Genomic DNA, 27,851 nt, shown 5'->3' with positions numbered 1-27,851 from the left:
AGCTTTTTAAAAAAAAAAAATTGGGGGACTTGGAGCCATAGGTACAGCTGTAGGGCCACATGTATCTTGCCTGACATATTTTCCCAACCTTTCTTTTAGACTGTTACTGGGTTGTCCCTCCACCGCTATGCTTCCTCCTCCAGCTGACTCACTTTACCTTATAGGTAGGTAGTAGGTAGTAGGTGGAACATAGTCCACAACCAACAGCTGCCAATTTCACTGTTCTAGGTCTAATCCAGAAGGCCCCTGGCACAGTATTGTGATTGCATTTGGCTCCAGGTGCAAAATAGACAATTGTCCTTGTTGTTAGACTGCTAGATCTAGTACTGTTCCTACTATTATTGCTAGATCTAGTACTTCCCTGTTGGTGGCTAGCAGTCAGTTATGGCTGTTGGGGGTGGCAGAAACACAAGGCTAAATGGATTCTTGCTCCTAGGTTGCAATTCCAGCCATTTCCAGCTATTCCTTTCTGTTCTGTATGTACCATGCAGTTTGCTAGTGTACATTTTTCAGATCCCATGAGAGAGTTGACCAGGCAGGCCCAGCTCCATCAGGGCTAGCCTGGAAGAAGAGACTCCTCCCTCCATAACTGTCATCTTCCAGCCTATGAGGGAGTTGACCAGGCAGGCCCAGCTCCATCAGGGCTAGCCTGGAAGAAGAGACTCCTCCCTCCACAACTGTCATCTTCCAGCCTATGAGGGAGTTGACCAGGCAGGCTCGGCTCCATCAGGGCTAGCCTAAATCCGATGATGATGATGATGATGATGATGATGATGATGATGATGATGATGATGATGATATTGGTCCATATCCAGTTCTGACATAAGACTCCACTGCTAATCCCATGCTCTATGCGTGCATGTGTATACACAATCTTGGAGTGGTTTGTTTTCAAGATGACCAGATATCCTCCTTTTCCAGGACATTCCAAAATGTCCTCCATTCTGAGTACAACTAAGAAGCATGTATTTATATTGATACAGTTGGCCTTCTGTATCCATGGATTCTTTATCCACAGATTCAAGCATCCATGGCTTGAAAATATTCAAAAAATATATACATTATATAAAGCAGATCTTGTATTTACCACAAGGGACACCATTTTCCTATCCATTATATTTAAAGGATTTGAACATCCATGGAATTTGGTATCCACAGCAGGTCTTGGAACCACATCCCAGCGCATACCAAGGACCCCACTGTATTGATGTTTTTAGCTTTCATTTTGTAACGTCTTAAATTTTACAGTGCCTTGTCCTCCTTTGAGGTTGTGACATCTGGTCATCCTGTTTGCTTTAGCTGTAAGCACAGGGCTGCTATACCACTTGCTTGGCCAGGTTCTCCAAGTACTGCCATGTTTGTTATGACTTGCCAAACCCATGGGCTCTAGGCCAGGGATGGGCAAGCACAACAAGGGACCAGATTCGCCCTTGTGTGCCACAGCACTCCCAAAATAGGCTGGACACTGGCTGTAAATCTGAACTGGAAGTAACCAGAAGTCAGTTCTAGTTTCTCTTTTGAGCTTCTTTAGCACCTTTTCAAGGTCTTTGGGGAATGGAGTGAGATTATGTTGTTGTTGTTGTGTGCCTTCAAGTCGTTACCAACTTATGGCAACTCTAAGGCGAACCTGTCGTGGGGTTTTCTTGGCAAGATTTGTTCAGAGGAGCTTTGCCATCGCTTTCTCCTGAGGCTGAGAGCATGTGGCTTGCCTAGTGTCAACCAGTGAGTTTCATGGTAGAGCTGGGCATTGAACCTTGGTCTCCAGAGTCATAGTCCAACACTTAAATCATCATGCCATGCTGGCTCTCCAAATTTTATTAAAAGATTAGAGGATCCAGAAGCTGGTGGAGGTGGGATTGAAGGTTGCAGAAAGGACATATGAGGCTGCATTGAGCTCATAGACCTGCTCTAAGCTCAGTGTCCTGTTTTTGTGTTTCTGCAGTGAAGCTGAACAGGAAGGAAAGGGTTAGGAGGCTTAGATTTTTCTCCACTTATCACTCTTTGGATGGTATCCTGTTGGCTAGCCCCAACTAGAGCAGACACATTCAGTCAGTTATTGAATGGTGAGTCAACATGTAGCTAAATCTCATTGATTCAGTGGGTCTACTCTCATCAGGACTAGCAAGGGAATTTAGGCCTTTCTATGTGTATCCTTTATGAATTTTATTGTGTGAATAAGTCAAACAGATGTGCACAGACACTTGTGTCATGCCAATGACATTCTCTAGAGATGCACAATGGAGTGGGGGTCCCTGCAAGCTGTATACTCGATGGCATCTTTTTGTTGCGGTGTGTTGTGTGGAACACCCTTTGGGTTCTTTACATCCCCTTGGTTAGAGATACAGAGAATGATAAGGTTGCACTAAGCTTTTAATAAACTCCCCACTGTTATGTTTAGGTTATATTGGGTTCTCCCTTCAGCAGGATAAAACCTAGCTTTGCTCTTCTAAACTACAGTAGTTTGTTGCTTGTGTTGCAGTGCTGCACAGCAAAACTGTCAACTGTAACTTCACGGAAAGGTTTTAAAATGATTTTCCTTCTGCAACAACCCGTTGGATCTTTCTGGTGCCATCTGGCTTCTGACTGCTCTGCTTGCTGTCTCCTTTGACAGCTACTTGACATGATAGTTATAGAAAAAGAAAAAGAAGGTTATATATTGTTGATTTTCAAAGCCCTCCATGGACTGGCCCCTCCTTACTTATCTGAACTTCTTTCTCCTTACATTCCTACTCGTACCCGCTCTGGTAGTCAAGGTCTCCTGTCCCAGTGTAGGATTGCCACTGCCCCCTCCCAGATTGGTCCCTTCTCATTTACTGCCCCTTACTCCTGGAACCTTCTTCCCCCACGTGCACACCTCATCACTTCTCTACTCAGTTTTAAAACTGAGTTAAAGACTATATTGTTTAGCAAAGCATTTCCAGGGGTGAGCCCCTCTCTGCCCCAGGATGCCTCGTTTTAACTATCCATTAAGAAGCCAAGCCCTTCCTCCAGTCCATCTGCCTTGGTCCAGGCATTGGAGGTAGAGAAGAACTGCTGGACCTGATCCCCTTCCCCACCACCACTCCCTTCTCCTTTTGTGTCGTGTCTTTTTAGATTGTAAGCCTGAGGGCAGGGAACCGTCCGATTAAAAAGATTGTATGTACAGCGCTGTGTAAATTTACAGCACTTTATAAATAAAAGTTAATAATAATAATAATAATAATAATAATAATATATGAAGGTTGCACTTTGTCATGTTTTTTTTTTCCCTGTGGAGAGTGTTGGCCAGAGGAAGAACAGGGTGAGATTGGCTTTAGCAGAGGTAGGCTCCTATGCTCAGAAACAGAACAGAAGGCTACTATCTTCAGAATACTTTTCTTAAACATGCTTGTCTGGGAACATTATTGGTGTCTTTCTGCACAACATGAACTCCACCATGTTGATTTGAGCATCTAATAACATTTAAATGCCTTATGTTTTGCTTTTTAACTTGTGGGCTGGGATTGCTCCATCTGTTTGACTGTTTTTGTGGTTTTTAAATTTATTACATTTATTGTATTGTTTTTATTAAGTTTTGTGAGCTGGCAACAGAGCTTTTAATCATCACCACTCATAGGCCAGTATCCTATCTGTCAGTTTGTTTATTTATTTTATATCTCACCTGTCTTGTCCTGGGACCCAAGGCAGCTCCCATGAAGTTAAAACCCTATGTAATACAAACATTTGACACTATTTAATACTAAACCCCTATTTAATACACAAGCTTTTCCCCATGAATAGAGCCTTCTGCCACAGTAACTTAAAAACCAAAGTCTTTGCCTGCTTGGGGGAAAATAGAAGACAGTGAGCCAACTGAATTTCCCATGGAAGGGAATTCCACAAGTTCGGAGCAACCACTGAGAAAGCTCTCTCCTCATCCTCACTAGCCACGCTTGTGAGGATGGCAGGACAGAGAAAAAACTGGAATGTTGGATCTCAGCTGTCTTGTGTTTGAAATTAAGAATGTAAGCATAATGTGCTTGTAATAATAAATAAATGCAAGAGCTGGACAGTGAAGAAAGCTGACAGAAAGAAAATCAACTAATTTGAGATATGGTGCTGGCAAAGAGTGCTGAGGATCCCATGGACACTCAAGAAGACAAACAAATAGATCCCAGAACAGATCAAGCTGAACTCTCTGGAAGCCAAGAAGATTAAATTGAGGCAGTCTTAGTTTGGCCACATCATGGGAAGTCATGCGTCATTAGAAAAGACAATAATGCTAGGCAAAGTAGAGGGAAGTAAAAAGAAAGGAAAACTGCATACTGGAAGGATAGATTCTATTAGAGACGTCCCAAGCATAAATCTACAGGACCTAAGCAGAGCAGTGGAGGACAGGGGTTCTTGGAGATGTCTCATCCACAGGGTTGCCATGAAATGGAGTTGACTCAAGGGCAGTTAATAACAGCAAAGCACAACATAGCTTCGAATCACCAACACTGCTTCAGAGGAAGATATTGTTAGTTTTACATCAGCCAGTGGTAGAGCCTGAGAGAGACCATCCTCTTGTGTCTCATTAAACTAGGGTTGAGATAATAGTAGATTTCTTTTTCTCAAAATGTTTTGAGCTCTGCCCTTTCTTGATTTATTGTGTGTCCCTTTCTGCCTTATAATGGTTGTGTGCAGTGATCATGCGGACTGTGCGTGTTTCCGTTCTGCAAATGCGAACGTTTGGGTTGAAGGAAAAGGGATCATCTTAGCAGCATTAATTCCTGGCTTTGCTGGGCCTGGCTTCAGTTCCACTCCTCTGCCCATTGACCTCAGAAGTGGACAGCTGCTCTCTCCAAGTAGGAAGGCTGACTGGAAAAGAGCCTACAGGGAAATGTGGCAGGGGCTGCCCAGGCATTGACCTCTAGGGCAGGAACTGAGGAGCTTTTTCTTCCAGCTGCTGTGTGAAGTTTCTCTGCTTGGGATCTTGCGGATTGTGTTTACAGCAGGGTTTTGTTTTCACCCCACACCTTCTAATCTACAATTTCTTATCCCACAGCAGCAGATCATTTCCAGAATCCCAGCAATTTCTGACTTCCCCAGTTTGTGGTTCTTGTCCCATAATTGAGAAATCTTTGCACACTGTTGAATAACTTAGTTCAGCCCTCCCCAGCCTGATGTCCTTCAGATGTTTTCTGGATGGGGATGATGTGAGCTGTACTCCAGTCCATCCAGAAGGTACTAGGTTGGGGAAAATGTAAGACTTAATAATAATCTAATTGGATAGATGTTATAAGAATCAGTGAAGAAAAGCTGTATTTCCTGAAATAGAGAAACCAGCATGGAAAGAGGGAGTAAGTAAATTGGGCCAGATGAAACTATAAAACGAACACATCAATTTTCAGTGTGAAGTCAAAGGCTTTCATGGCCGGTATCCATCGTTTTTTGTGGGTTTTTCAGGCTATGTGGCCATGTTCTAGAAGAGTTTTTTCCTGACGTTTCGCCAGCATCTATGGCTGGCATCTTCAGAGAATGCTTGCCTGGAAAGGACTTGGGTATATATATTGTGTGACCTGGAAAGGCAGGATTGATTTGCATCAATTTTCATTTAAATCATTTCTTTGCAAGTATACATATTCACATACTTGGTGTAATTTTGGAAGTGTGCACACTCATACCTCAATAATGTATATTTGTCAAAAAGTTCGCTTTTTGAAGGGGAAATGTTTGTGCATGCATGCAAGAGAGATACATGCTTTCTGAGTGGCAAAGTTTGGCATGCTAAATTTAGCATAGCTGTATTGCTGCCGCCACTGTGTCAGAACACCCTGGAGGCTTTGTTTCATCTTGGTTGCTTTCTCACATAATGCAGGGCTTACATACATTTTGATGAGATCATTATTTTCATTTGCAGGGAAAAGTCTAAACTAGAAGTATGATTGGAGTCAGGATGGGCTGGTTGTAGCATCTGAAGAATGGAGAGTTGCCTTAAAGCAGAAGTGCAACTTCTGTATTCTCCTGACATAGACTCGGAGACTACTTTATTGCAAAACCTGCACCCCCTTTGCAACTGGTGTATCCCCATTATCAATTTGTCATTATTTGCCCAAGTTTTAATTAGAATGCTAATGGTATAGCTTTCTTTTGGATTTAATTTGGAATATCTAGTTACTTGAGCAGACCACTGAATCAATGGTTTTTGTTGTTGTTGGGTGCCTTCAAGTAGTTTCCAATTCATGGTGAACCTAAGGTGAACCCATCACAGGGTTATCTTGGCAAGATTTGTTCAGAGGAGATTTGCCATTGCCATCCTCTGAGATTGAGAGAGTGTGACCCAGTAAGTTTATTTGGCTGAGCTGGAGTTCAAACTCTGGTCTCCAGAGTCATAGTCATAGAGTAAACCTTCTAGAACATAGATAAGTAGGTAGGTAAATGTATAAAGTGTGGGATATCTCTTTCCTGTTACCTAAGCATGGGAGCCAGTGTGGTGTAGTGTTTTGAGTGGTGGTCTCTGGAGACCAGAATTCAAATCCTTGCTCGGCTATGAAACCCACTGGCTGACCTTGGGCAAGTCACACTCAGGGAAAGGCAATGGCAAACCCTCTCTGAAGAAAACCCTGTGAAAGGTTTGCTTTAGGGTCTCCATAAGTCAGAAGCGACTTGAAGGCATACCACAGTATAATGATCTAAGCATTTTTAAAAAAAAATTGTGGGTGATAGGGACATCTTAAGTCAGATGTGACTTGAAAGCACACAACAACAGCAAGAAACTATGGACATCTTCTGTGTTGTATCTTGATTTAAAGCTTGTAAGGAGATTTTTGGTGTCACTTACTAAGTCTGAGAGAGTCCTCTCTCAAATGTTGGAATTTGGTAGTCTCAAACATGTCTATGCAAATTCTATACTTGTTATTGTGATTTTTGGGGGGGATTTGTGAATGCAGTTATATGGTAGTGACCATCAGGATAAGCTGAACTGGGCTAGTGACAGGTTACCTTTGCTTTTAGTTTTGGTTACAGCAGGTTTGTTCATAATTCACTCAAAAAGTAATTATCGTAGTTCAGTTCATTTTAGAACTGCCTCTAAATAATTATAATACAGTCTTTAAATAATGTTTAACCCTACATGGCAAGATGTATCTTTCAGAATATTCAGTTGTAAAACTATTGTGAAGAGTACAATTGTTCTGTTTCCTTTCTTTACATCTATTCCCACTAGAGACAGGAGTAGAAAGAGAAACCTGACATAGCTTCTGGAGTTTCCTTGAATGGCACTGGAGATTGCTTTTTGTAATTCCTTGGCTCATTCTTACTGTCGCTAATGTTTATTTCTATCTTCTGACTTGCTTTTTTATTTGTGTGTATGTGTGTATTCTTTTTCCTGTTAAGTAAGCACATTTCTAAATATACACGTGCATAAAGTAACAGATAAAAAATGGTTTCTGCCTTGATATTTGGGATCAAAAGATGAGTCTTGGTCTGAAAAAGTGAAGATCTGTACTCTGAAGGACTTTAGTATTTTCTCCTTTTCACTTCTTCTTTTTTGTTCCCTCTTTTCAGATGCGCTGGCTCCCTCCCTCAGAGGTTACTTCTCAGGGTTGGAAGTCCCGTCAGTTCTGCTGAATACTGTGTAAGTCGATGGTGAATACCCTTTGTAAAATGCTCCAGGATAACACCAGGGGGAGAGCAAGGACTGTTGCTTCTCTCCCCCACCCCCTCAGTTTTTTCCTCTGCTGCTTGGGTTTTTGTTTGGGGTTTTTGTTTTTTGGCCAGGTGGCTGAGACATGGCATTCTCAATGCATTCTCACTGCACAAGCCTCCTTGGATAGATTTTGCCAGGACAGCATGTTTGCTCTCTAAATAAGAAAATGGATCACCTATTGAGTAGAGCCAGCATGGTGTAATGGTTTGAGCATTGGACTAGGACTCTGGAGACCAGGATTCAAATCTCAATTTGGCTATGTAAACCTACTGGGTGACCATGGGCAAGGCACACTGTCTTGAATGCACACAACATTGAAGAGAACCGTATGGGGCCAGCTTTGGCTAAGTATTGGGAGTTCTTCAGGCTATACTGACCCAGGTTTGTTTATGATAGTTTGTTCAGTATTTCTGGTTGCCCCAAAAAACTGCTCAGAAAATACAAGGCGCACTGCCATTTCAGTCATAATAGGCAAGAGAAGTTAGAACAAACCAAAAGAGGAGACGTTAGGAGAGACATCTTGTGGCTGTTCCTCCTTCTGAGTCACCATCCAACCAACAGATTCTTGGCTTCTCTGTTAGAACCCCACCACAGCACAAAGTACAGCTGCTTAATGCCAGGTGAGTGACTGGGAAGATCCTGTATGATCCAGGACTCGATCCTGGACAAGCAAGTTGACCTTGTATATATAATTTAAATCAGGCTAACTGAAGAGAGGGTTGGCAACTTGACCCAGTAATGCTTACCAGATGTCTGGATGCAGCAGCAGGCAAGATCTGATGGGATCTGTTATGAGTCCATTCCTCTATTGAGGTATCCTGCTGAACATATTCAAATTTATACTCAGATATAAAGCTATCAGATTGTTATAGTATCTGCATGGTCAACCAACAGTACTCTCTCCTTCAACAGAATAACTAACAACCATCATAGTAGAGTTCAGTTCACAGTAGCATTCACTAAAATACAGATTGTCCAAGCCATTGTATTTCCCATCATTATGTATGGATGTGAGAGCTGGATGGTGAAGAAAGCTAACAGAAAGAAAATCAATTCATTTGAGAGGTGGTGCTGGAGAAGGGTTCTGTGGGTACTATGGATGGCTAAAAAGACAAACAAATGATCCTGGAACAAATCAGATGTGAAATTTCCCTAGAAGCCAGAATGACTAAATTGAGGCTGTCATATTCTAGCCACTTCATGAGAAGGCATGAATTGCTAGAAAAGACAATAATGGTTGGAAAGGTGGAGGGCAATAGAAAGAGAGGAAGACTGCACACTGGATGGATAGACTCAGAAGACATGGCTCTATGTCTACTGGAACTGAGGAGGGTTGTTGAAGATAAGGTTTCTTGGAGATGCCTCATTCACAGAGGTTGAAGCTAACTTGAGGGCAGTTAACAAAGAGTTAAATGTTTTTATCACTTTCCTCCTGTGGTTTGTGAAACTTGAGGGTTATTTTCACTTCAGGTGAAGAGAGTGGCCCAAACCCTGCTCATTTAACGAGTGACAGCACTACATTTCCTGCTTTTCATATCCAAACTGCAAAATAGCTCCATTGACCATCTGAAGAAAAAAAGCAAAGAACATGCAGTCTCTTTATCTGTTGCTCCTTTTTCTTCTTTTCTAAAAGGAAAACAAAACACCAGTCATCTTCCCTCCCCATTTTCTTCTGGTCATTTTTTAGCCAAATAAAACAAATCTGCTGTTTTTAAAAATTAATGAAAACGTCATTGGCTGCACATCAAAGCTAGAAAGTTGTATATCAAACACATGTACACACAGGGTTATTGAAGGCCAGGACTTCAATGGCTGAAAGAGGAAGAGAAATGCAGGCTGGACTTAATACTGCAGATGAATTTGGGAGGCAGGGGGTGGGAACAATTAAGAATGAAGCCACGATGGACAGAACCCATTTGCAGAGATGGGAACGAAGTGTGGACTTTATTCCCCTGCAAGAAGGCTGGTCCTGGTAACAATCACAGAAGGTCAAGCACACAGCTTGGAGAAAAACTTCAAAACCCAGTAGCCATGCTGGCTGAACATGCTGGGAGTTGCAGTCCAAAATGTGACTTTCCTAAACAGTTTCCAAGCCCTAAGCTGCTAATTTTTCTACAGCAGGATTTTCAAAACCTTGCGTGAGAAGGTAACCTTTTCCAGTGGCTCCTGAAAACCCCATTATGTGCTTCAGAGGATTATGGTATCTATACTAAGGCATACATACAGCTGAGCCAGGGTGTGCACTAACTATTCCTATGGGAAGGCATTGTCACCCTATGGCCATGAACCTACATTTTATTTGGCAGAGCATAATGCCTTGCCCATGCAATTCCCCTGAACTACACCTTCTGGCCTCTGTGAAAGGCAGCTTCCCAACAATTCAGCATGTCCTTGTAACCATTTAATGGCCCCGCTACAAATTCTTAGCTGGGACAAGAGAAGAAAGACTCTCCCCCCATCTCTGCAAATACACTTTTGAACACTGGAGACCCATGAGGGCAATGCTTATTCTGTTGACTACCACCAGATATTCCTCCTCTTCCCTAGTGGGTTTACCATAGGCCCTTGATATCCACTGGGGTTTAGTTCCAGGACCCCCTTTTGCATACCTAAACTCATGGATCCTCAAGTCCCATTAAATACAGTGACACAGTAAAATGGCATCCCTTATATAAAATGGCAAAATCAAGACTTGTTTTTTGGAATGTATATATTTTAAAAATATTTTCAAGCTGTGGATGCTTGGATCCATGACTAAAGAATCGCCAGATACAGAGGACTGACTGGGGAAAACACTCAAGCACTGGGAAACTGCCTTCCACAGGGAGCAGACATTGCATGAGGAGATACCGAATAGCTTCTTTCCCTACATCCCAGAAATACATACAATGGCATAAACCCTCTTAACAATAGGATTCCAACCAATGTGATCTGAATGCACACTAGCACACACCCAGTACTCTTTCTACCTCTGCGTACCACAGGGGACGGTTACTAGTGGAAGACAAACTTAATAGTGAAGTTGGATGCTCAGTTACAACATCTCTGTCTCAAAAACAGCTTCCTGCAAACCAAAAGGATGGAACTGGCATTCTGAGATGAACCCCGATAGGCAAAGGAAGACTCTCTATAGCAAGTAGGGACAATGTGTGACGGTCTGGAGGTCCTTTTTAATGTTCTCTGATCTTGACAGGCTCCCCATGGCTCTGCCCCAGAACCTCCACCCCACCCCATGGAATGGCAATCATAATCCCAGATGCGTCTGTGGGGCAGAGTTTCTCATTTAAATATGAACCCCCAGGGCTCTTTTACATCACCCAAAGCAGTTTCTTTTAAAACCAGGAATGACTAGATGGTCACTTCGTGTTTAAAGCCCCCTCAAAGTTGTGTTTATAAACAGGCCTAGGACTAGCTGCCTGGAATAGTAAACCACATGGCACTGTGACATCTTGATGTAAATCTTACTTGTCACTGTTGTTATTTTACAATTGTAGGGATGGTGAACCCAAAGATGGCTTGGATTAATTTGGGAGCCTCAACTCTAGAGCGCCTCCTGTGTGGCTTCTGTTTTGCCACAAGCTGAAAGAGAAATAAGGATGGTCCAAGGGTTCCCATCCTCCCAGGAGATTTGCTGAGAAATCCCTCTGTTGCGACTGTGATTCCTTCCCTGTCCCACTGTTCAGCTGTTTTCAGCTGTGTTCTCAAGTGGACTGGGGATACAGTCAGCTGAACTTGGCTCAGAGGGCACCAATTGTTGACCCTGCCCTCATCTGATCTTTTCAGGAAATGGAGGCGGGAGAAACAGAAAGGAAGGCCTCTGTTGTCATCATCATTGCATCTGTCCTTATTTCACACACACAGCCAGCAACTGAGACACAAGGTTATCCTCTTTCTGTTTATATTGACATTTACTCAAGTTTTGCAGGCCATACTTTACTTTTTTCCATTAGTGCCTCAAACTGGCTAAATCAGGATTGAAGGGGAGAATCTTTAGATCCCCTTCTAGAATCTAGATCTGGAGGATGAGAAGAAAATGTGGGAGTGAATGCTCTCTTATGTGCTGCACTATACTGGAGGATGGTTTAGTGTAAGCTGGGTGACCTGGGATGGTTGCAGATTCCTTGGAAAGGACTGCCCACAGGGCTTTTGTTTAATTCCAGAGTATGGGATGATAGTTGTTGTATAGGTTGCCACAGATAGAAGGGCCTTTTTGACATGCAGCATTTTCTTGAGATTAGTAGAACAGTTTTTGTGGGGGCAGAGGGAAGGGAAAGCCCACGGGGTAATTATTACAGCAAGGGTGAATCTGTAGAACAGAGGTAGGCAACCTGCGGCCCGCAGGCCGGATGCGGCCCGGCAAGGCCTTGGGACCGGCCCCAGCCCGGTCCTGCCGCCAATTGCCGCCGGAGCCTTTGGCTTCTTGCGTGAGGGTGTGGGGCCTTTGGCCTATCAGGAGGAGGTGGGCAAGGGGGGCAAGCGGCAGGCAAGGGGGGCAAGCGGCGGGCAAAGTGGGCAATTGTCTATAGAAGCCTCCGAAACATGCATTTATATTAACATTTTTTTAAAAATCAGCAAATTTTTTCGCGTGTCCTCCTTTTTTAAAAAAAGTGTCCTCAATTTGAAAATTTTGTCCTACATTTGTCCCGGTTTATTTATTTATTTATTTATTTTAAAAATTATTTACTTTTTGGCTTCAGCCCCCCAGTTGTCTGAGGGACAGCAACCCGGCCCCCGGCTCAAAAAAGTTGCCTACCTCTGCTGTAGAATTTCTGCAGAAAGTTTTCTCTTTAAGCCTGCAAAACTTGAGCAAATGTCCATAAGAATAGAGAGAGGGATAACCTTAGGTCCCAGTTACTGGGGTGCTGGTGGTGAATAAGGACAGATGCAATGATGGTGATAACAGGGGTCTTCCTTTCTGGTTAGCCCTTCTACATTTTCTGAAAAGAGCAGATGATGGAAGGGGTCAATAACCAGTGTCTTCTGGTCCAACCATTTGAGGGGTGTTACATGTCCCTAACTCACTTATGAACTCAGCCTGAACAGTGAGATGGGGAGGGAATCACAGCTGCAAGAGAAGGACTTCTCAGCAAGCCTCTTGGGAGGATGGGAACCCTTGGACCATGCTTATTTCTCATCATACTCTTCCAAACATTTTTCTGGCAAAATGATGACCAAGCAACTCACACTTTAAGAGGCTTTCTCTTTCTATACTTCTAAGGAGGGAGGGAGTGGAAGAACCAAGTTTACAGATGAAATGGTTTGAAATCTAGTTTCTAACAAATCATTTCCTTTCACCCGAAGGTCAAAAGTGCCATGAGCAGAATCCCCCCGCAAGGACTGTTCCTCTAGTTGCACCCACTCTTTGTTCCAGGAGGGTCCTCTGGTTGTTGCCTTCCTGTTTTTTTTTTCCATTCACAGGAAAACATTTTTTGTTTAGACCTTTGAGTCTGACCAGTTGGTTTGGACTAACTGCCTTGATCCCCTTTTTCTTTGACTAGGATTGCATTGTTTGTTCATAATCTGCTTTACAATTTTTGTATCTTGGTTGGCCTAGGATAGAAAAATGGGTTATAAATCTCATTATAGGTATTTGTTTTTTAAAAAAGAAGAAAATAAACAGTTTGCTCAACTTTATTCAGCACTTCTTCCATGAAATTTACTATGGTATAAATCAGATGGGGAATGCTTAGCCTACCAAACATTGTACTACAACAACCATCATTCTTTACTGTTGGGTGTGCAGGTTAGGGATGATGGATGCCAGAAGGTTGTATTTTCTCCACTACACCTCTCTGGTCCTGAGAGGTAAGTTAGGCTGAAGGAGTCACTGGGCCATCACGGGAAACTAGGTATTTGCCCCAGCAGTCCATGGCATCATGTTAAATGGAGTGGACGAGGTATATATAGGGGGACAGCTCTGTAGTTTTAATATGTTTATTCTCCTCTGTCCATTTAGTTTTATGCTATTTGGAAACAAAGACTGTTACAATGCCGTCTTGTTAGTGGGATGAAGTTATGGGCACGACTGATGTTCCTCTTTTAAAATTCAGCAAAAAATAAACAAACACAAAAACAATCCAGTATGGTTGTTTTCTTTTCCATACTCCAGTGCACATATGTGATGAGGCGGTTCTTATTTCTTACACATAGTGTGTGCCAATACTCTATTTTCATGTAAGTATAACCCCTGAGAAAATGCTGCATTTTAAACATGAGTTTTGGGTTCTTGTGGATTCCAAGCAAGAGGAGCTGAGAGGCACACAGAGCCATATTTGGGAACATTTCCCCCAACAGCATCCTGACCACTGCAGCAGCAAAGCCACAGTGTGGAAATAAATAACCGGCAGAATGTTCATCTCCCATAACTGCATGTGTTGCACTTGAACCTGAGGAAACGCTTCAGTCTCCTTCACGATCAGACACATTCCTCCCTCTGCCCTTGCAGGACAGTAGTCATCACATAACAAGCACATGGATAGGTGGGAAGCAATCTGTGAATACTTCATTTTATTGTGAGTACACAGGCTTGGCAGCTACACAGTCTTTTGCCAGTTATAATATAATCAGCCTTTTTGGAGATTTTCTCCCATGTTAAGAAAAATGCTATGTGAAACAGTACTGGTAGTGCTGGCAGTTTTCTTCATCTCAGTTAATGAGGAAGTAATACTGACAGACCATACGCATTTTAAATTTGTAGATTGAAACATCACAATTTTTTCAAGGAATATTCTGGTGATTTCTGATGATCTGATTTCTCCATTCTGCACCCTACCCTCTTGTCCTGTAAAAAAGAGGTTTTCACATCTGTTGTGAAGAGTCTTGGACATGGTTCTTGATACAGCACCCCTTTCGTGCTAAAGAAGCGTTAAGCGTCTTTGATTGTGCTTGTCTCTTTGCAGGTTCCAGGTGTGTGATGGCGGCTACAATCTGTCTTGTGGGTATTAATGCGTTCTTCCTGAGTCGCTACTGGCATCTTACCTTCATCTTCAAAATGACAGTGTGGTGGGTAAGTCAGGGCTCTGTAATAAACATGAGTTGATTTGTGCGAGTCAAACAGTCTTCATAGCAAAGCAATGCCAACCAGGGCTTTTGGTCCTTCCATGTTTGTCTTGATGGAAGTATTGAGTCAATGTGTAATGTTATTTAGCTGTGTCTTCCTTAGCACAAACTGGCCATGCTAGACAGACACCTTGCCAGAAATTGTGTCAGAAGCAATTCTGCATCACCAATTACACTACTCATGCGTGCTTTGGCTTCATTGAGGATAGTTTGTTGAGGTGGTGGTTGAGTTGAAGCCAGTGGCATTAGTAAGATGCTGCAAACTATTGTTACTCTTCCTTTTAGAATTGGTAGGATGCACTTCTCACTGCCAAGGCACATGTTCAGTGGAGGTTGCAAAAGCACCCCAAGATGCCCATCTGGGCTACCCTGAGAGTGAACAAGTGCAGATCATGACACTGAGGGTGCGTTAAAATCAATCTTAGAAACCCATTGGTCTAAATCCAGTTGTTAATCCCAACTAGAGTAGATCCATTGAATAAATAGGATTTACATTAGTAAGTGATTTTCCAGTTTCCAATTGATTCAGTGAATCTCTTCTAGTGAGACTAACAACTAGATTTGGGCCTCTGTTTGGATCTGCCTTTACAGTCTATCCTAGGCAGGGCTGATGGATCCACCACTGTAGGGATGGCACTACTACTCCCATTGTTGCCTGGACTTGAATGGGATCCCTACTGGTAGTGAATCTTCTTTCAACATGGGCAGAGCTTCCATCCAACTTGGAGCTGCTGCAGGAGGAATGGTGATAAAATCCAGAGTGGTTTCCCCAATCCCACCGCATCAGAGCCAAGCTGCCTCTTGGATAGCCAACAAGGCAAATTCAAGCAGAGCCTCATATAAGACCATTGAAGAATCCCTGACATGAGGAGAGGTTTAGCAAGCAGACAGTATGTACAACTTAATTTCCACCACCATCATACCCTGTGCTCTCACATTGCTCTCACATTGGCCTGTTACAGACTGCCAAAATAAAGCTGCTTCGGGTCTCTTTGGAGGTATGCTATTTAAATGATTCATGGGTCCTAAGAGTCCGGAGGTCGCGCCAAAGCCACACTCCATTCCTAAGCACTGGAGTGCAGCTTTGGTGCAGCTTCTGGATTCTTAGGATGCATGCATCATTTAAATAGCATACCTCCAAAGAGACCCGAAGCAGCTTTATTTTGGCAGTCTGTAACAGGCCATTGTTGTCTCTTAAAGGTTCTGCTTTGCTCTTGTAGGTGGCCTAAAATAGGTTGTAGCCCCTGCCCTTATGGTGGTTGGAAGCCCATGGAATGGAGGCCATGTCCCCCCACATTCCCTTTGAACGAACTCATCTTCCCAAACAGCGATAGACAGTTGATTTCACTGCCTTGCCTTAGTGAATATTTGTTTTCTGGTGGATGATGTGGAGCCTGGTGAATGAGATATTTACAGGTATCATATCATAGCTGTTTTTCATTTAATCACAGTGGCCACCTTGCTATCGTCTGGTCGCCCCAACTCAAATTTACTGGCTATGGGTTTGGTCTAGGGAAGGGAAACCTATGCTGTTAGCCCATATTCTTCACCAAATACCAGCAGTTTCTGAGGCAGATTTGACTCAGCAAAACTGCTCCTGTGTTCTTATTGAAGGTCTGTCCTTTATGCTTGAGACTCGAGCATTTTAGAGGAATGATTCTCAAACTCTTCAGGTGCTTTGGACTTCAGCTCTCAAAAGACTCAACCATCTTGTCCAGTGGGAGCTGGGAGCTGAAATCCAAAACACCTGGAAGGCCATAGTTTGGGAATTACTGTGAAGATCTGTTTATTGCCTGCACCTATGTGTAGGAACATAAGCCTACCTGGACATGGGATCCAGGTACCTAAATCCAATTGCTAGTCCCTTCAAGAGTAGATCAATTGAAACAGTGGAATTTACATAAGCATTGGCTTGCCAAATTCTCGTTTATTAGTTAGATCTACTCTATTTTGGACTAACAGTTGATTTAAGGCCAGAGACTCACTGGAGGGTTGTAGTGATTCCTGGAGGATTGTAATGATTTTTCCCCCTAATTGGTGCATCTTCCATCTTTCTTTCAGGCTTGAAAAATCCTCACACAAGCTTGAATTCCTTCAAGACTTTGCCACAGCCTCTATCACACATCTGCTTCTTAGAAATAAAAGACAAATATTGAGTAGTAATAATGTGTTCTTCTACACTGTATAAAATTTTAAGGAAGAGCACAGGTTCTAAAAAGCATGGGGGGAACACCTGGTTTGAAAAAGTATTTTCAAGCAGTGACAAAGAGAACAAGTATTTTTATACCAAGCATTGTTAAGTAGAAGGGTTTTATGCTGGTTTGGATTACTGATTATGTGCTTGACTTTTGAATGCATATAATTAAGTCTTCTCTTTTTCCTTGTCTTTTTAAGCTGCATGTTCAAAGCATGTTTTTAAATTTTGTTCAGATTTTTAAAGTGTATTGTTAAAATATATGGACATTTTGGTTTATCTTGGCTGGCAGCCCGAGATGATGTGGGTAGAACATGTGAAGTGTTCCTGTGGTATATGTACATGTTTCTTCTAATTGTGCCAAATTATATTGAGCAAGACAATCAGAAATACAACCCTTTCTTTGTAACTCTAGACTATTTTACAGTTTATTGTGCTGCATATTAGCAGAGCCTGGCATCTGGTTCACACTATACTTTCTCGATGTGGTCACATACTTGGATACATAACTGCATGGAAAATGCATACTAGAGGACAGTAGAAAGCCATGGCAAAAGTTAGGCCCATTTTCAGTCTTTTTTGCATTTAAGCACAATTGCCTAAATTGCAGGCACAATTAGGAAAATGGCTGCAGTAGTGTTGACATATCACTTAGGTTCAGACACATCTCCACATGCAGTTATGTAGAATACATGGCAGACAAGAATAGAAAAGACCATTTTTCATCTGTGAGAACCAGTCTTGAATAGCTGGGCTTTGCATTAAATATTTTTGAATAAGCAAGTTGGTAACCACTGTACAATTGACTTGTTATGGAAGAAATGTATTTTTGACATGTAGTGAGTTATATCCTTGCTCCACCTAGCAGGTGGACAGGTTCCACTAACTAGTTGACAGTAGCATTGCCCAATGTTCATCTGGAAAGCAGAAGGTCAGGTGGAACATTGATGGGCAATACTTAATTTCAGTTGTTGATATCTAACATTAAGTTAGGCAGGTGGAGCAAACACCCCACCTGCACACTTCCATGACTATACACCTTTTGGACAGGTTGCAAGGGGCTGTCCTTTTTGCGCCCCCTCCAAAATTTTCCTTCACAGCTGTCAAACCCCAGGAGGGCCTTCCTGCTTAGCAGTGGGAATGGAATAGGGAGGCAAGTGGAATGATGAAGAACCATCTTGGCTCAACTCTGAGGAGGATGCAAATGGTACTCAGTTGGGAGTGCACCCCCATATCCATCTCAGAGCTACATTATCTGAACTACCTCCCCCTTCCTCTCCTCCCCACCAGCAAGTACCACTAGCCCCTCCCAAGGCTTGACAGCTGTGAGGATGAAAGTTTTGGGTGTCCAGCAAAGGGCTAGAGGATATCACTTTATGCTTCATTCTAAAAGAGATGTAGGCGTATGTAAGCCACTTAGGTGTGTCCATGTCATTAACAGGATTCTGGCCTTTATATGAGGATCACATTCTGTGGTAGGATATTGTTTGCCGGAGTAAATGTCAGGATGCCACGCAAGTTACTCAGGCCTGGGTCCTCATTTGTAGATCATTCCTAGTTCCTATTCGGGGGCCATGAAGGTGCCACTTTGTGGATCCAGAGAAAGAAATTTCCATAAAGAACCAACCAGTGGCACTGCTGCCTTGGCATGTTTTTTCCCCTCATGTGGGTCACTAGAACTTGGACTCTTTCTACACCTGCCTTTGGAAACAGCACAAAGCACTATTGCATGTTGCGTGGTCCAGCTCAGTCTGGACCAAGATTATTTGCCTTCCCCAAAGGCCACATACTGTGTGTGTTGAGAGGTCCCTCAGCATCCCTTCCAGTGGCAAGGGTGACATTGGGCATGCAGTACTAGAGTTCTGTGATTTGTGTGATGTTCGCCAGCACAAGGACACTTTCCCAGGGTGCTTTTCTCTTAGCGGGCTATGACTCCTTGGTGGCAGAGCAATTACTTGGGTTGGAATGGATGGGTAGATGATTCATCCTCCTCTGGTGTGATTCATGTCAGTCATTTCTAAGTTTGACATGCAGGACAAGTGAGCACAGATTGAATAGTCTCTCCTCTGACTTTGTCATGAAATCAGTGATAGGGTTTTGGTACCATTATTCAATAAGCTTTGTAGTAAGAGCAATAAATCAGGCCATGGGTGATGTAACTAGGCAATTACATGAAACCCAGAGAGGTAAAAACCTGAACCAGAATGCTGCCATTTTCTGCCTGAAGATGAATGGGCCCCCCCAAAAGGTGTGCAGATCCTTGCTTGTAGTTCTCCCCAGGATAGTGAATACTATCAACAGAACCTCTTGGGACGATTTAGTTCTTCTCAACCACTTTTCTAAGATGAGAATGAAAGGAATTAAATAATCAAGTGGACAATAAGAGTTGAATCACTTCACCAGCAGTCATATTATTAATTAAATCATAGCAATACTGCCTCAGAAGTTATTTGTTGAGTTCATTTGTTTTAAAGAGAAAATGCTCTAGCTTTGTCCAGCTAAAAGCAGGCCTTAAGAACAAATACCAGTTTTAATGTAACAAAAGTGGGCATTGCTTTCAGCTTGTTTTATGTATAAATCATTAGCTGGCCCAGCTGACCAGACTCCTGTGTCATTATCATGGCCAAAGCTTCCCCTTCTGTACCAGGTGTAACTTTTCCTCCCTCCTGATTCAGAAGCTCCACATGCTAGCAGTCTCTCTTGCTGTGAACCCAATCTCCTTTGCATCTTACAGCAGGGCTGAGGGATGTATGGCCCTTTAAATCTTGTTGGAATGCAGCTTCCATCAATGCCAGCCAACAGAGCCAATGGTGAGAGACGTTGAGTTGTAGTTCCACCAAGTCTATAGAGCCATACATTTCCTATCTTTGCTCTACATCTGCCCAATTGCTTCTGAGTTTGACCATATGTGTTTGCTTAATAAGGAGTTCAACTATTTTAATAAGGTTCATTATTTCTCAGCTAATTGTCAAATTTGATTTGACAATAAGTGACCAGTATCTTAAAGTGAATATATTCTGTTCTAAGGAAACACAAGTGTGTTGTTGTCTCAAGAAATCCATATGCCTAAAGCCTATTGTTCATCCCAGATAGAGCAGGCACAGTGAATAAAACACTAAAAGTATTGGCAAATCAATACTTATGTGACTTTATTTGGTTCAGTGATTCTGCTCTAACTGGGAATAACAGTACAATTCACACCAAAGTCTCTAGGATAACAAAACTACAGAATGCACATTTTTAAAAAGTACCCATGCCTAGACAAAAATAAATGGATGACTTGAAGAAAATAAAAATGTGACAAGGAGGTATTTGAATAGCCCTAAAAACTATTGTGTGGGACTTACTAAGCCAAAAAAAACCCCTTGATTTGATAATGTTTTTTATTGGCAATGACTAAAACTGAAGATGCTTCCAATTTGTCTATGATGTTTTTTAAAAAAAGTTGTTAAAAGGTACTTTTCTATTGTAATTTTCTAAAAATAAAAGCAATGATTATAACTTACACCCATGCAGCAGTGGCTTGTTGTTGTTGCGTGCCTTCAAACAGTTTCCGACTTATGGTGACCCTCAGGAACATGGCCTCTGATTATTTGGAATTCCCTTCTTGATCACTACACTTTGCCCTGTTTTGCAAGGCCTCCAAACCATCCATTTAGCATTTTCAGGAGCTACAGGACCCCAAATGAAGGAATCCAAAAACGTACCTTTGCTGCAAAAGTCTTTGTGAACTATTGGAAGCTTCTGACAGCAGAACGGGAAGTGGTTTTTGCCAAGTGATCCACCTCAAACGTGAATAATACCAACCAGGGAGCCCATTTCTGAGATCTGAAGCCAAGAGACAAGCCAATTCTACCTAGTACTGCAAAGAGACAGAGAAATATTATCAACATGCCCAACAATAGTAGGTGGTGAAAAATGCTTATTTTTAATCAAAGAAGTGTCTGTGGATGGTGGTCTCTAGGCAACAGCACTCTTGAGGAATCCAATCCACCACATTAGCAGCAGCTTGAATGTGAGCCATGAAGCTGGAAGTAACTGGATGTCACTGCCATTGCTATCTCCATGGTTATCCCTGCCTTCAAATTCCTTTCCATCAGCAGGTATCAAGAGCCTGGCAACCCCCACCCCCCCCCCCCCCCCCGTCCTCCTACCATCTGCCTGCACTTACAAGAACTGACAGGAAGAACCAAATGGGCATTCTTTACACAATTTGTCTAAGCTCACTTGCCTCCCCCCCCCCTAGTCTCTAAAAGCCAGGAAGAAGTGTGATGAATTATAGATCAAATGCATTACAAACTGCTTCATGTCAGTTCTCTCAGGCAACCATGCAAAATCGTGCTGGTACTTCCTTTTTATTCCTTCCCTTCTCTCCCTTGTGCCTATACTTATACTACCAGGGGAGGAAATGGACATTTCTGTTACACCAATCTGTAGAGCAGTAGCCAACCAATATGTATTCAATAGCACCAGGCTGATAGGAACTGTAAATTACATTGTCAATTTGTGATGGCCGGGCTTTTAAGTAGCGGTAGCCATCGACCACACATGACATTCATACCAAAATGTCTGTACTGGTTGAGGATTGCAACCTCCTGTGTACATATTCAATACAAACCAGCTTATATTAAGATCTTTTTGAAAGGCCTTGCTCCACGTGATCCTCCTTTATGTACTGCCTGAATGAAAATGGCCATCACCATCAGGAATGACAGATACCACTTGTTTTGCTTCACTGTGTTTCATTTTTCTAGAATTACACATTTTATTCAAAGTAACCTCCTTGTATGTATTTCAATTCAGTATTTGCCTTCATCCCCCCCCCCATTTCCTGCATACTTAATTGTAGCATTAGACCAGACCCATTCAGTACCCCAAATTTTCAAATACTGAATTGAAATAATTCATTGTGAGCCATGAATATATAACCAAGGTACATTTATATGGTTTACTGCTGTCAAGTTGACTTCAACTTATGGTGACCATATCAGTGAGATACCTCCAAGTCACTCTATCTTCAACAACCTTGCTTGGTCTTGTAGACTCAAAGCTGTGGCTTCCTTGATGGAGTCTATCCATCTGGAATTGGGTCTTGCGCTTTTCCTACTGCCTTCTACCTTGCCAAGCAATACTGTCTTTTCTAGTGAGTTTTGCCGTCTCATGATTTGACCAAAATAAGACAACTTCAGCATAGTCATCTTGGCTCCTAGGGATAATTCAGATTTGATTTGCTTTAGGACCCATTTCTTTTTTTTAGCAGTCCACAATATCTGCAGAACTCTTCTCCAGCACCACATCTCAAGTGAGTTGATTCTCTTCCTATCCGTTTCCTTCACTGTCCAGCTATTTATTTCTATATGCCCTTCTCCCAGAAAGGGACCCAAGATGGCTCACAAATAAGACCATTTAAAAACTTTACAATAAAAATTTAAAAGATAATTAAAACCAACTAGCTAAAAATAGCATAAAATTCATAAATATACAAAAATTAAAAACCTAACTAAAACACAAACTGTGTATAAAAGACTTGCAATAAATGTTCTTGGGCTTCATTTTAAAAAGACAAGAGATAATTAGTCACATTCAGACTAGTTTAATTGATATTTAATCCCTCTTGAAGCCAATGAAAACTGACTTTACTAGGTTCAGTTAACTTATTCTGGATTCAGCCTGAGGTGAGTAAATGAAATGAAGCTGAAAAGGTGCAGAAAAATATGAGCAGAAATGAGAATCCATAAAGAGAAAAGACAGGAAGAGGGTACAAAGTAGGAGAGACTGCCAATACAAGCTGGAAAGGACTTGCTAGCCTTCAGACCAAGACATGAATACATGGGCTAAAGGAGAAGAATCAAGTACGTTTTTCAGTTCTCTCTCTCATTCTTTCTCCTTCACACACTCACATGATTCACATCTCATTTGCCAAAAGCAATAAACCAAGTAACTATTTGCAAACTTTGATTAGAGATGGTTAAGCTTAGGACAAGCCTAAAGAAAAGGTACACAGTAACGCTACCTGAAATCCTGCATCTTCATCCTGTCCTGCAGCACCTGCTGGGATCCTGGAACATCTTTTGGGAAATGGAAACAACATTCATAGAAATCAAAACTATCATGGCATGGACAATCCTTTGTATGCAAAGGGATCTTGTCTTAAAGGTGTAACAAGATCCCTTTGCATACTGATTTTCGACACCAACAAAGCTATGTCTTTGAGTCCTAACTTTGGTATTCAATGATACATCTTCAGATTTCAGGATTTTGTCTAGTTTCTTCATAGCTGCCATTCCAAGTCCCAGTCTCCTCCTAATTCCTTGACTACAGTCTCCATTCTGATCAATGACTGAGCCAAGGTAAGGAAAATCTTAACTATTTCCATATCTTCATCTGTGTGTAATCTGTGGTCATTATTTTACTTTTCTCAAAGCTCAGCTGTAAACCAGCCTTTGCACTTTGTTCCTTGACTTTCTTCAGTAATTGTTCCAAGTCTGCTATTTTCTGCTAGTAGTATGGTGTCATCTGCATGTCTTTAACTTTTGATGTTCCTTCCTTCAGTTTTCTAGTCCTCCTTTATATATGTGTTCCACATATAAGTTAAACAGATACTATAATAAATGAAGACTTGCCTGACTTCCTTGCTGGCTGGAAACCATTACATTATTCTGTATTCTGTCTTAATAATAGCCCAAATACAGGTTACGTATTAGGATAATCAAATGTGGCACATCCATTTCTTTAAGAGTGAGACATAGTTTTTCATGATACAATCAAAGGCTTTGCTATAATCCATAAAGCACATGCTGATTTTCTTCTGAAATTTTTTAATGTGCTCCATTACCCAGCATCTACTTGCAATATGATCCCTAGTGTCTCTTCCTTTCCTAAACACACACTTTGTTTTCCCCCTCAAAATAGAGGGATGTCTTCTGTTTAAATTGTGCAAAATTGCTAGACAAGGCAATAGCATTTGTTTGAATCACTGCTCCCCTCTGAATTTCTGTTTGGCTCATGGTTCAACACAACACAATGCCATCTTGTTCAAAACAGCAGAATTGTGGAGTCCGAAAGGATCCCAGGAGTCACTGAGTCCAATCTCCTTGCCACTGTAGGAACCCACACATAAAGCATCCCCGACAGACGGCTGTCGACCACTTTCTGAGGCAATGCATTCTGCTAAATAATTCTTCTTCCTCACGTTTTCTCCATCTTCCATGTGACAGGCCTTCAGATATTTAAAGATTATCATACTACTGCTTCAGTTTTCCCAAGCTAAACATACCCATACCCTGCACCTTCTCAATATAGCTTGATTTCCAGACTATCATATTGGTCACCCTTCTCTGAACACATTCCAAATGGTCAATAAACTGTGGTGCCTAGAACTGATCCCTACTCCAAGTGAGGTCTGATCAAAGCAGAACACTGTGGTACTATTACTTCTATTAACCTGGACACTATGCTTCAGTAAATGCAACCTAAAACTGCATTAGTGAAGGGAAAGGAAAACCAAATGAAGCAACAATAAGGCCAAGAAGAAAGTTTGTTTCTGCAAAAGTTAGAATACCAGTACTGTTCTTATTGTCAGGGCTATATGAGTATACCATTGGCCCTCCATTTTCGTGGGGGATCCATTCCACCCCCCACCCCCCCATGCACGCAAAAACAGAGGCTCGCACATATTCATGCCCCATAGGCTTGAATAGGACACACCCATGTGCACGCATCATTGAAGATAGCAGAGGTTGCCCCTCCATGGATATTCAAGGGTGCGGATCTCAAATCTGCGAGTTAGAAGGGGTGACTGTATACATGATCTGAGCGATTTGGATTCTGACTCCTACCAGCTGACTTACTACTACTACTACTTATTATTTCTATGCTCCCTTTCTCCCAGGAAGGGACCCAAGGTAGATTACAGATAACATTGGTTTAAAATATTTTATAATAAAACTTAAAAACAATTAAAATCAACTGAATAAAAATAATATAAAATGACATAAAATATACAAAAGTTATACAAAAATTTACAAAACAGGCTAAACTGTTGCTGTTGTTAACTGCCCTCAAATTGGTCCTGGCTCATGGTGACCATATGGATGAGATATATTCAAGCCCTCCTATCCTCCACTGCTTTGCTCAGTTCCTGTGTATCTGTGATTCCCAAACTCTGGCTTTCCAGATGTTTTGGACTTCAGCTCCCAGAAGCCTCAGCTATTTTGGCCAATGGTGTGGGATTCTGGGAACCAAAGTCCAAGACACATGGATAGCCAGAGTCTGGGAATCATTGCTGTAGATTCATGTCCATGACCTCCCTGACTGAGTCTATCCATCTGGCATCTGGTCTACCTCTCTTTCTACTGCCCTTCATCTTTCCAAGCATTAATGTCTTTTCGAGTGGATCATACCTTCTCATGATTTGGTCAAAATATGACAGCCTCAGATTCATCATCTTGGCTTCCAAGGGGATTTCTGGTTTGATCTGTTCAAAGATTCATTTGTCTGGCTTCTTGGCTTCAGCACTCTTCTCCAGCACCACATCTCAAATTAGCTGATTCTTTTCCTATCCATTTTCTTGCACATCTGCATATTGTGATGGGGAATATTATGGCTTAGACGATTCTGACTTTAGTGCTCAGTTGTTTTATTTTACTCTTTAGGATCTTCTCTAGTTCTTTCAAAGCTGTCCTTCCCATTCCTAGTCTTCTTCTGCCCATTCCTAGTCTTCTTCTGTTTTCTAATATGTACACTGATGCAAATGGGCTGATTCAGTGATTCCAGTATAGGTGACCAACTAAAACTTGAGAATTACTGGAGACCTTCAGACAGTCGAAGAACACAAATTTTTGAGGAATTTAAATAAGGAATATTAGCCCAAAGTAAATTTGCATCACAAGATTGGGGCGTTAAGTATCCTAGCACTGGCCCCCTGCACTCTTGCTTTCCTTTTCCATTTCTGAAAGAGGAAGCATGTTCAGTAAACAAAACATACTAATGCAGAAAAGCATAATCTTTCTAAAATTATTTTATTATAAACTGGTTTTCTCGACATAGATAAAACAAATAGTTTTATCTCTAAGCCAACACCAGGTGAATAGAAGAAAATACCCACAGTATGCCAAATAATTTTTTAAAGACCATGAACCTTGATATTACATGAAGAATATATTTTACCCCAGTACCAAAAGTCTACAAACTGCAAACAGTCCTGATCCACGTTTGTTATACACAAGTATTTGCATGAACACTTTGTCCTTAATCTTGACAGCAGTTTCCTCCTGGCTGATACACGACTGGGGTGGGGGGGGGGGAGAACCACATCACAATATACACAGGACATTTCTTCAGAGCTACTAAGCAGCTGCATCAAAGCTCTCAAGAGTTTGTTCCAGCAGATCCACTATTTGCCAGGACCCACATCAGAATAATCCTTCAATACACCAGCCAAATGGTCATTGTGAGTCTTGAACCTCCGTTTCTTCTGAGAAGCAGGCTTCTTCCTCCTCTGAATAGGTGCCTAAAATAGGAGAAATAAAGGATATTTAAGATATTTTTTAAAAAATAAAGCCATTAGGATGGCAAAATCTAGACCAGCATCTCTTCCTTAATGCAACATTTATCAGGCCTCTGCTGTCGCTTTCCCCATACTGGAAGAGCAGAAATTCCTGTTCATTTGAGGGCTTTCCATGTGAGCAAAACCCCTGAAAAATGATGGATTTCACTTCCATGGAGAGTCTCCCTGCTAACAGAAACTTCTCTTTAGAAGTCACTTCCCACATGAAGAGAGCTTCAAAGGATTTGATGGGATTAAGCCTTGCCCTGCTACCCTTTTCAAGAAAATATGGTGAATTAATACCTGGAGATGGCTAAAATCTAGACACTGTATGAATGAGCACATAAACATTCATCGGGCATCCAGAGGTGTTTGGCTTTTATTTTTTAAAAAAATTAACCAATTTTCTGTCATTCAAGTTTGGAAATAAATGAATAAAAGTCTACCATACTCCCTTAGTATACACGGGGGATCAGAGGAGGCAGGGGAATGGTACAGAAAACATTCAAATAGCTGCAGCTGTTTACCTTGGACTCTGAAGCCTCCAGTACCATGGCAAACAGGCATAGTAGTGGGTGAAGAAAAGAGGATAATGGCCTTATTCCCTGATTTCAAGACTGATGTTGAACATTGGCCTGACGCTTCACAATTTTACTAGTAACAAGCTACTGCTATGTTGTCTAGTGTGCTGAAAATCCATATGTGGCTCTGCTTAATATAACCCCATTCATTCTGCCCATGCTTAATTTCCTTTCACACAAAAACAGAACATGGCAAGCTGAAAAAACAAAAGGCTTGTGCAAAGTCTGCCCCATTCTTACTATTTTCTTTGGGCCTGCATCTTGCATGGAAGAAATACCCTGACGCTTCAGATATTCTTCTATCTTGTCTTCATCCATGGAATCCACAGGAACACTCCTCCACAGTTTTTGAAATTCTAGAAAGCCAAAATGGAGAACTAATTAGACATGTCAGTGGATATGTAAACAAACAGGACAAATTCCTTCTAGGATTTACAGTCTTGCTGCACATGGAAGTGAATACCAATATAGTTAGCAGCAGCATGAAAAACAAATGCTGCCAAAATGACAAATACCACACACATAAATGGCATCACTGACCAAATATTCAAGGAAAACTGGCAGGGAAAGTTTTATATTACAGCTGTGAGTCTGAATAGAGATTCCCTCCATATCTCTTTTCAGAAAGTTCTCCCAACAATGTCAGGCTTTCTTATTCCTTAGCATATATTCCTTATATACATCCTATTATGTTTAATTAACTTTCACTGCTGACTATATAGTAAATGTCTACTACGTGTGGCAATTTTAAATCAACAGTGTTAGGTACCTCTCCTCCCTGTCTTCCCAGAAACATCTAGTGAAAGTTGTGTGATTTGAATT

The 27,851-nt window shown here is 41.7% G+C and overlaps 2 protein-coding genes across 4 annotated transcripts in view; one reads left to right on the top strand and one right to left on the bottom strand.

Moving 5' to 3' along the window:
• RBPMS (RNA binding protein, mRNA processing factor) overlaps positions 1-20,406 on the top strand; it is a 111,130-nt gene extending 90,724 nt beyond the window's left edge. Inside the window, exons 7-9 of the mRNA XM_089488821.1 lie at positions 7,507-7,576; positions 14,548-14,650; positions 16,769-20,406. Coding sequence (XP_089344947.1) covers positions 7,507-7,569 — 63 coding nt within the window. The 3' untranslated portion in view covers positions 7,570-7,576; positions 14,548-14,650; positions 16,769-20,406. The remainder of the gene's footprint in view (positions 1-7,506; positions 7,577-14,547; positions 14,651-16,768) is intronic.
• Positions 20,407-25,902: 5,496 nt separating this feature from the next.
• Positions 25,903-27,851, bottom strand: part of GTF2E2 (general transcription factor IIE subunit 2) — a 44,271-nt gene continuing 42,322 nt past the window's right edge. For all 3 annotated transcript variants that reach the window (XM_089488818.1, XM_089488819.1, XM_089488820.1), the window contains exons 7-8: positions 27,270-27,385; positions 25,903-26,412 (exon numbers count right to left, since the gene is read on the bottom strand). In XM_089488818.1, the coding sequence (XP_089344944.1) occupies positions 26,296-26,412; positions 27,270-27,385 (233 nt within the window). In that variant the 3' untranslated portion in view covers positions 25,903-26,295. The remainder of the gene's footprint in view (positions 26,413-27,269; positions 27,386-27,851) is intronic.

This window comes from Sceloporus occidentalis, unplaced genomic scaffold (genome assembly GCF_023333645.1).
Source record: "Sceloporus occidentalis isolate IW3139 unplaced genomic scaffold, rSceOcc1.0.p SCAF_1, whole genome shotgun sequence".
Classification (NCBI taxonomy): Eukaryota; Metazoa; Chordata; class Lepidosauria; order Squamata; family Phrynosomatidae; genus Sceloporus; species Sceloporus occidentalis.
This window is presented reverse-complemented; position numbering and strand designations above follow the sequence as displayed.